At 39.9% G+C, this 10,379-nt stretch overlaps 1 protein-coding gene across 6 annotated transcripts in view; it reads left to right on the top strand.

Moving 5' to 3' along the window:
* Positions 1-3,542: 3,542 nt before the first annotated feature.
* Positions 3,543-10,379, top strand: part of ANKS1B (ankyrin repeat and sterile alpha motif domain containing 1B) — a 967,677-nt gene continuing 960,840 nt past the window's right edge. For 3 of the 6 annotated variants that reach the window (XM_069490547.1, XM_069490546.1, XM_069490545.1), the window contains exon 1: positions 3,543-4,090. In XM_069490547.1, the coding sequence (XP_069346648.1) occupies positions 3,957-4,090 (134 nt within the window). In that variant the 5' untranslated portion in view covers positions 3,543-3,956. The remainder of the gene's footprint in view (positions 4,091-10,379) is intronic. The other 3 variants (XM_069490549.1, XM_069490548.1, XM_069490544.1) reach the window with 1 other exon arrangement.

Raw genomic sequence — 10,379 nt, 5'->3', positions numbered from 1 at the left:
GCATTCTGTGGCTTTCAATGTTTGTGACCATAAGTCTTCAGAAAAAACGCAAACATTATGATATACTTGGTGTTTGGGTTCCCTCAGGAAGATGATGAGGAACAGAGTTTGTGCCTGGTGGGCGTGGGGAGAAGATCTTTAATAGAATGCAGGAAGCAAGAGTCTGGCGCTCTATCCAGATGTCTAGTGTCGTCATCTTCTGTAGCCTAAAGCTGTTGTCTTCCATCCCACAGCCTGTCATATCCCCAGCATCGCAGAGAAACTTCAGAGCTTGAGGTGGGGAAAGTAGGTATTTTCCAAACTCACCTCCTAAATCACAGGGTTGTCCTAACTTAGCTATGTTGATAACTTCATGCTTTAAGACATTATCTTTTCCTCTTCCTTACTGCAAACAAACCTTGGTATATAGCCTAAGATTGATCTGGATTCATGTTTACTCAATTTCTTTTATGTTTCCAAAGACTTTTTTTGCATACATTTCTATATTTGTTTTGTCTTGTCTTTATTTCCCATTTCTAGTCCCTTCTTTTATTAATCAACCGCAAGAGGAGTGACTTGTAATATGTGTATATTAGAGCAATAACTCTCAACTTTCCAAAAAGTATTCAGAATTAGATTTGTGTATATCAGAATTTAAAATAAGGGATTCAGAGGTTCTGTAGGAATTATATCTACCTCATAGTGTTAATGTCACGATAAATGAAATGAGACAAAGAAGAGAATCTAGTATCATTCCTGGCATAAAATATACACTTACTACTATGATTAATGCTGTCTATTGAGACTGTCAAATACTAAAACCTGGAAAAAAACAGAATAGAAATCTCAAATTATCTCCATACTTATTTTCTAGCTTCAATTATGCATATGACTTAATGGACTAAGACTACATTTCATCACAGGCATAGATTATTAGGGCTGGAAGGACCAGTGGAGATCATCAGACGTAACTTCTTCATTTTACATATGTGCAAACTGAGATTGAGATTGTGTAATAATTGGTTCCCAAGATTTTCTGGCTCATTATTCACAGATGCAAAACATCTTGAAGAAATCTGGATACTTAAAAAATCTGGATATTCATATTTCCTCTTTAGATTTTTGGAAGAATGTTTTCACTTTTAATTTGCATATTAGTTTCCAGGCAGCCAAAGCCTTTATCTTCAACAAAAAGCTATGAGGTAACTAAAAACAAAGAGTTTGGAGTTGAAAAATTGGCTTTGCGTATCATATGTCAGTAGAGTGCCTGGAGCTATGGAACCGATTCTTTGAGTAAATCATTACTAATGGTATTCCCATTGGGGGTTGCATGATTCTGATAAAGATGACTCAGGAGCCTCCAGTCACTAACTCAACCATGATTAAATGTTGCTCCTGAAAATGGTGAGTAACCTTTAGCTCTCACCAATTGAATACTTGGGAAAGGTGTGTTTTGCTTAAGCTGTTGACTTACGTCCCATAGCCTATCATATGTGGTTTTGTTTTATTTGTTTTTTTTTTTTTTGAGACAGAGTCTCTCTCTGTCTCCTGGGCTAGAGTGCAGTGGTGTCACCATAGCTCACTGGAACCTCAAACTCCTGGGCTCAAGCAATCCTCCTGCCTCAGCCTCCAGAGTAGCTGGGACTATAGGCATGTGCAACCACGCCCAGCTAATTTTTTCTACTTTTTTTTTTTTTAGTAGAGGAGGGGTCTCACTCTTGCTCAGGCTGGTCTTGAACTCCTGAGCTCAAGCAATCCTCCTGCCTTGGTCTTCTAGAGTGCTAGGATTACAGATGTGAGCCATGACGCCCAGCCCCTATGCTATTTTCACGATGAATTTGATGGCTCCTTATCTCTCATTTCTTTAACTGGTATACTTGTCCCATTATATCAGGGGTCATATTATTTTCACATGTAATATCATCTTACTAAAACAGATTCTAAAACAAAAAACAATAAAACCCCCCACACTAGCTCAAAAGCTACATACTTCAGGAAACAGATGAGTAGCCATAATTTACCTAATACTTTGCATCATTCAAATGAAATCCGAGAAAACTGAATTCCATTATAAACATTTTGATATACTTCTATTTATCTCTGAATGTCTTTTGAGTTTCCCCCAGTTATTTACTTAAAATCTTTGCTTACAGCAGGCAGTGCCAGATTTGAGTCTTGACTCAGTTACTTTCCAGCTGCATGATTTGGGGTAATCAGTTTCCTAAATGGTACCTATCTCATGGGATTGTTGTGAGGGTTAATTGTGGTAACATATGGAAAGCACTTAGCAGAGTGTCTGGTACGTAGTGATTGCTCATCCCATGTCTGTGATTATTATCTGTCCATTTCATTTTTCCTTCGTGGCAGGAAGGTGTATTGGGAAGAGCATGGGGTCTGGAGAGAGTTAGTTCTGGGGTCTAGTTCTGAGTCAGCTACTTACTTTGTGTGGCATCTTGAGAAATTTAATTAACCCTTTGAGCCCTATTTCCTCGTTTCTAAAATGGATATGCTGTAATAATATCCAGTTCACTGGGTTGTTGTAAGCAAAGTGCCTATCATGGCCCTTTCCAACCAATCTATTATCAACAAGTTAACACTTAGGAATTCTATTCCAAGGACAAGGCAAAGTACAAGGTGTAACATGAAGTTTTAAAAGAAAATAAACGCCTGTTCTTCACCATGGGCAAGGAGAGCATCTAACAAAATCATGCCAACCAAGCACAATGAATAGCTGATGATACATGCAAATTAAAGTGGATCTCTAATCCATGCCCATTTATATTTTTCGAGTGTGGATGTGGAGAAATTTTCAATGAGAGCCTTTTTCCTGGTGTTTTTACAAGTCAGCAGCTCTCCAAAGCCCAACCAAAATATAGGCTGATTAGAGACCCTAGAAAAACTGGAACAGTTACAAACCGCTCAGTGGCCAGTGCCACAGAAACTAGGATAAAACAAGCCTCTTTTTTCTAACCAAGGGCAGAGATCTCAGCCTCTCTGGGGTGGTAAAGCAGAAGGGCGAAATGCTGGTCTCAAGTTGCCTACGCTCGGATGGCAGCGGCGCAAAGGGCCCCCTCCCGGGTGTCCCCAGCCTCCCCATCCCCGTCATGGAAGATTTTCCTTGAGCTTCGTGACCGACCCGAGGCGTGGCGCCGGGCCGGCCGGGCCGAGGAGTGGAGGCGGCCCGGGGAACTCCAGTCCTCACACGGTTAAACCTCTGCCAAGGAGACTGGAGGAGGGAGGGTCCCCGCCCACGAAAACGGAGATAATATCGTGCCGGCGCCCCGCCCCGCGCCCGGCCCCCTCCCCCGCCCAGCAGGGGACGGGCCGCGGGCTGCACCTGCCGGCGCGCACACGCCCCCCGCGCGCCAGGCCTCGCGGCCGCCGCCGCCGCCCCCCGCACGCGCCCGCTGCGGCTCGCCCGCACCGCCCTGCCCCGGCGCGGGCCACGGCCGCCGCCGCCGCCGCCGCCGCCGCGCTCCTCCCCGCCGCGGGCCGCGGGCGCCGCCTCCGCGTAACCGCCGAGCCGGCCGGGCGCGGAAGCCGAGGCCAGCCCGGGCCGGGCGCTGCGCTCCGGCTCCAGCGGGGACGGTCTCTGCCTCCTCCTCCTGCGACCTCCTCAGTCCTCAGCACCCTCCTCCCGCTCCTCAAAAGCACCCCCGAGTCCCCACCCCCTCACGCCCCACCCGCGGGAACGAGGCCTCGGGAATTCAGGGGAGTGGCTGTGGGGGCGCGTCGCGGCGCCCAGCTCGGCCAGCCCCTCTTCCAAGACATGGTCTGATCCCCATTGTAAAAGCTGCGCCCCGAAGAGGAGGAGAGAGTGGTGCTCCCAGCTTGGGGCTGCGGGGATCTCTTCGTGCTGAAGCTCTGGCATTATTTTAGGGCGGGGCGAGGAGGGCCCTGGATTTTGGGGAGTAGGGGTGGGAGGGGAGGAGGACCCGAGGGGGCAAAGGACTCTGTGTGGGAATCGGTGAGAGACTATGGGGAAGGACCAGGAGCTGCTGGAAGCTGCTCGCACTGGAAATGTGGCTTTGGTGGAGAAACTCCTGTCTGGCAGGAAAGGAGGGATCCTGGGCGGTGGATCCGGCCCCCTGCCCCTGTCTAATCTGCTAAGGTAAGGTCGGGCACCAGCTCCGGGGATGGCACACCTCGTTATGCATTGTGATGGATATACGTCCTCCTCCTCACGGTTATTGCACCTGGTGGCTGCCAGCGATTCATTCTTAAATTAGGTAGGAAAACAGACTGTGTGTATAGAGAGGAGGCATGAGCCTCCCAGTCAGACTGATGCCTTAGATTCTTTGAGTAATTTTAAAATAGCCTTCCATCAATGCATCAGTAAGCTACTTTTCTCTGAGCTTGTGGTGCAGAACTTGTACATGTACTAGTGTTGTTTGAAGAAAATCGGCGTTCCACCCGCTTGCCATCAATGTTTATTATATATTTGCAGCTTCAAACCCAGCCTTTTTTTTTTTTTTTTGTCTATTTACATGAAATTGGCAGAGAAGCTGTTGCGTGCATGCAATTACCCTGCAAAAGCCACAGCCTTTGGTTGCTGCTACCTTCTCTTGCAGAAGGCGTTTGCTGTGCTGTGGGTTATGATCCCACAAAATGAAGAAAGTAAACCTTCTGATGAGATGTCATCAGTACAGGGTGTGTGTAAAACTTGATGAGGCAGGTTAGGCAGCCCCAGCAGTACTTGCAGTTATCTGGACATAGCTGAGTGAAACTTGGTTATTATATCTCAGGATGAAGGATGCCAGGTCCGGGTTGGGATAGTGTGAATGGAATATAGTAGAGGCCTTTAAATGTGAAGATGTTGCAGGTGAGACTAATATTGCTTGGAGAATCTTTCCAAGATGACATTTTAAAAAATGTCAAGGTCTTTATTCAGCAGGCAGTACCTTAGAAATAACAGGGTTGATTTGCATATTTGAGAAACTATTAACTTAAAAGTTGAATTGATGGACAAATGAAATCAGCTGGGAGGGAGGAAGCCTGAAGAACATTCACTAGATAAAATTCAAGGAAAGCTCTTTAGTTTCTAAAATCATGGCCATTCAGTTTATCCTGGATATTTTTGGAGGCATCAATCATCATTTATATCTTCATCTTAAAACATCTCTTGGACAACCCAACGGTACTTGTAAAAAATTTTAAAAGCCCAAGTGATTTTTTTGGTTTTTAAAAACTTTCCGTGCTACCTTTGACAAGTGCTTAATACAAACTTTTGGTTGATGGCATTGTGTTCTTTATACAAGTTCTCATAGGTTGTAGTGGCCAGACAATGTAATTAATTACAGTACTGGCTAATAGGGAAAATGAAAAGTTCCTATTACAGTGAAATAAATTTAGTTAGAAAACAGTTGATGGGATTTAAAAAAGCCTCATATGTTATCGTGTATACTCATTGAGAGTGACATTTTATTGGAATGATAGTTCACTTCCGAACAATGAATATTTATGAGACATTTTTTCAGTAGGTCTTAGAGAAGATGACTCTTGTGTGTACTCCTTTGTTAAATTATTTTCACTTTCAAGCACAAATGGACAATGTCTGCATATTTCAGATTACAGCTCTAATAATTGACCTTAGTCAGGCAATTTATATGAAAGCAGTTTGTCTAGTTAACAGGTTTTTTTTTTGGAGACAGTCTTGCTCTGTCGCTCCAGGCTAGGGTGCCGTGGCATCAGCCTAGCTCACTGGAACCTCAAACTGCTGAGCTCAAGTGATCCTCCTGCCTCAGCCTCCTGAGTAGCTAGGACTATAGGCATGTGCCACGATGCCTGGCTAATTTTTCTATTTTTTAGTAGAGACGGGGTCTCACTCTTGCTCAGGCTGGTCTCGAACTCTTGAGCTCAAGCCATCCTCCAGCCTCGGCCTCCCAGAGTGCTAGGATTACAGACATGAGCCACCGTGCCTGGCCTAGTTACAGTTTTAAGTTGTAAGTAAAATAAAAATATTTGCCAGTGGATCCATCAGTTACAAAAATGATTATGGCTAGAAACCTATATGTTGAAAGAGGTTTCTTAAACTATTTTTTTTTTTTTGAAAAACAGTAAAGAATTCTTTGAGAATAGTGAGAACTTCAGCTAATTTTATTGGGATAAATCATATTTTAAAAAGACTCTTTGTGACAGAACTCAAAGGCAAACATCTTTTAAATACTCCTTTCCCAGTTGTGTTATTTTTAAAAAAAGAATAGATGTCAAATTTTAGGAATAGAATACCAACTATTAATGTTAGTAAACACTAGATAAAGTATTAAAATTGTGACCCACAACATATATCTTGAATAAGAAGTTTTCTATTTTGCTGGTTTTGTTGGAGGTAGCAGTATTAGCTCTACAACAAAAATTCACATAGAAAACAATAAAACTAAAAAAAAATATATGTTCATTAGAGTAGTTTGAACCAAGTTGTAAAAATCACAAAACCAGTAACCTTTAAACTTGCATTTATCTCATGCTGAATAAACAGTGTCTTTGAAGAGGGTTGAAATTGCATTCTTGGGTGATCCTTTGCATAAAATGAAATTCCTAAGAAGATATATTTTATTTAGTTGTCACTTTATTGCACAAATGATTGTCCTCAGAAGTTTATTTACAGGATAATGGAAAATGTGCCCCCTCCATCAAACATAATGATACTTTGAAATGTTTTAATATTTTGGAATGAATTATGGAATAGGTTTGGCATGTTTTTCTCACTTGCTTTATTACTTATGTTGTGCAATAAGGGTGTCAGACCCTGTGGTAAATGCTTGCATGTATTAATATCATCTCATTCACTGCTTATATCAGCCTTAAGAGTTCCATCCTTATTTCACAGATGATGAACTAAAGAGAGAGGAAGATAAGAACTTGCCTAAGGTCACATAATTAGTGATGGCAAAGATTTGAAATTCTGTTATTCAAATTTTCTTTACCACATCTTAAGTCTCATTCACTGAATCTATTTTATTCTCAAAAGTTTAAGGTATGTGGCCAATTTAGGTAGTCCAATCTGAAGACTTTTTGCTATAAATAATAATTAAAAAAATCCTTAAATTTTGATATTTTTTTTTTCTAATTTAAAGAATCTCATGACTGCCCTTTGAGGGTTTACTAGATAAGAACTTTTCTGAAGATGATTTTGATTACTTATTATCTACTAAGTGAGCAGTAGCTATGTGATGGGGAATTAGGTATGCTTGGGTGACACTGCAATTTTCAGCAAAAGTAAGAATGCCCTTGAATAAATATAAAAACCTCTCTAAGTCTCACTATCCTCTTCTACAGAATGGAATAGTAATAGCACCTATCATATGGCGTTGTTGTAAGGATTCAGTGAGGTATAAAGTAATGAATGCAAGGCATTTAGCATATAGGTGTTCATCATTAGTGTTATTATTTCTCATGCAGCTCTAAAGTACTTGACTCTAGTTCTTAAGGCCTTAATTACTAAAGATTTGCTTCATATTGTACTGGGAGTAAATTTCCTTAGTAAGTTTTCCATTAGAATTATAGAATCTTAAAATAGAAAGGGGCCTTTCATTCAACATCTTACTCTAGTGCAGGAATTTCCTCTCTGTAGCACCCTTTATCAGTTTGTTATTCCTGCCCTGTTCAATCCTCCAATTACTTTATCCTTCTGTTTTTTGACAGCTTTCATTAATAAAAAAATTCTCTTTTTATTGAGCTAAAATCTACCTCCCTGTAACTTCCAGCAATTGGTACTAGATTGGCAATATGGGTCAATATAAAGTAGTCTAATTCATCCGCCAGGACAGTTCTTCAGGTGTATGTATTTAGCTATATTATTTTCTTATAAATCTTTTTTTCATGTAAAAACTATCATTTCCATTAGCCTTTTATGTGTCTACAGAGCATAGGTGTTAAGAACTTAAGTTTTCATACTTTACCCTCTTTTCTGTTTGGATATTCTCAAATTTTGCAATGAGCCTCTTATTAATAAAATATGGTGACTATTATAGAAATGAACAGAATGCACTAGATGTTGCTTGACCAGAGTAGAACATACTGGGGCTTGATACACTGTTGAATAAAAAATAAAATAACAACAGGTTACAAAACAGCATTTATAGTATGATCCTCTTTTTGTAAGAAAAATATGTGTGAACATTTATAGTGTGCATGAAGAAGTCTGGAATGATAAAACACCAAAATGAAGATAGTATTCATCTTTGGGTGATGGAGTTGTGGGTGATCTTTATTCTCTTTTTCCTTATTTGCATTTTCCAGCGTTCTACAGTGAACAGATACCATGTAATTAAAGTATTAATAGCCGCTATTAAAACATGATACAATGAAATTATCATCTCCTTATTATTGATCTAAGACTTACCTACAGGTCAGGATTTTCTGAGCCCTATAAGAGAGTTGGCTCACATTGAGCATATAGCCAATTAAAACTTTCAGTTATTTTTTTTTTTTTCAATGACCTGTAAAGCCATGATTCCCCTACCTGGCATATGTAAAAGTGTTGGCTGAACTTAAATTATTCCTATTACATTTCATCTTATTTTAACCTGTATTTGTAATCTGTCTAGGTCTTTCTGACTCTTGAGTCCATATTTCTGCATATTAACTTGTCTGCATTATCTGAAGATATAGTAAGCATGTTTTCTGTAACTGGAATTCAACACACACTTTACATCCCTAAAGAACCTCCATTCAGCTTAGTATAAATTTAAAAGTAGCAATCCTATTTCTGTCAACATTGACGCCACATAAAAGAACTCTCAGTCAGCTTCTCTCTACTATACCCGTGAGAACATTGTGAGGTATTTCATCCATCACCTTTCTAAATTCATGCTTTGTTTATGTTTATGACATTCCTTTGATCTATCTGTCCCTTTAGTAGTAAGTCTATAAATTCCACCCACCTCAGATAGCTTTCTTGCAGCTTGTTTCTGGTCATGAGCCATTGGTAATTTCTAGTGTTGATGAAAGTTCTATCTACACTGTTGCATCTAATTCTTCCAGGTCTGCATACTTATGCTCATTGAAAGCAGCTAAGGGTCCCTTATGATCTCTGTCTGTTTGCAGCTTCAGTAATCTCCGGAAAACATTTGTTTATCCTTTCTGGTTTGAAAATGGTTCTCAATAGGGCAGATAGAAGCAAAAATATTATAATAGAATTTAGGAAAAATCAGGTCCTTGGCATTGTTAGATATCATAGTACATTCTCATGTGATCTAAAACTATCCACAGTTTTACTCTGTCAGAGCTTAAGGTTAAATTAGTGAGCTATCATACCTTGCTTCTTTTTTTAAAACTTAGCTAAAAGAGACATTAACATTTTTTCTGAAAAAGTATTTATTTTTCTTTCATGTTCATTTACAGGTAGGTCCCTCATTGTCCCCTCACATCCTTAAAGAAAATCTGAGCTCATCAGAGCACTCAAATTGAGTTGCCTCCTTCTTTTTCATCCTCCCGATGATATATGAAATTTAATTTTATTTAACATATCTTTCATGAGACAGCTGCAAAATCTTTTCAAATGTCTTCCTTTATTTTATTCTAAACAAAAATAATTTCCATATGAATTGTGGATTAAATTAATTATTTTTTACTGAGGCTGGGATTGAGAATTATTTGTATTTTAATAAAGCCATAACAGTTTATTAATGTCTCAAATTTACTTGATTTTTTTAATGCCCCAAAGAGTTGAGTATTATATAAAGTGTATTATCAAGTGTATTATATAAAGTGTAGTAAATTCTTGTCAGACATAAAAAATCCAGTTCTTAAGATCCCCATGTGAAAAAGTAGATCCATAAGAAGAGGGGGAAAATAATCGTCTGGTCACCAAAGAAATAAAAACCGGAGAGCTTATAATTTTTTAGATTCTGGATTCAGCTCATGAAGTTTTTGGTGATGGGTACAAGGAGATAAAAGGCAACTAGGAAATATTGTACTTTTCACAAGTATTTGGGATATTGTGATTATTGGGACTCTGATATAAGAAACTCACTTTCAGGGAAACTGCATTGGTTAGATGGAATAAATCACAAACAGAGCAGTTAAGCTCCATGAAAATGTTATATCTATAAAAATAGTCAAGTTGCAAGTGGGTTATCTATTTTAGATAGTAATGATGTTTGAAGTGGTGATTGCACCATTATGTTCAGGGAGCTGTGTCTGCCAGAGTGAACGGTGCCAGCTGCATGGTGGGGAGTATGGAGAGAAGAGAGGGAATTTGGTATTGACCTCTTTCTCCACTAAACAGGGTTTTCAGCTCCCTCTTCAAAACAGCGAGGAGGATGTGTAGCAATGAACTAGGACAACCAGCCAGTGACTACTACTCAACCTGTCCATTGTTACATTGCACAATTTCTTGTGTGTCTCATGATTTCTTACAGTTGATGCAGGGTGGAGCAAGTCTTCACTGACATTAA

This window comes from Eulemur rufifrons, chromosome 16 (genome assembly GCF_041146395.1).
Source record: "Eulemur rufifrons isolate Redbay chromosome 16, OSU_ERuf_1, whole genome shotgun sequence".
NCBI lineage: Eukaryota > Metazoa > Chordata > Mammalia > Primates > Lemuridae > Eulemur > Eulemur rufifrons.
Note: the sequence above shows the minus strand (reverse complement) of the source record. Positions and strands in the feature narration are given on the sequence as shown.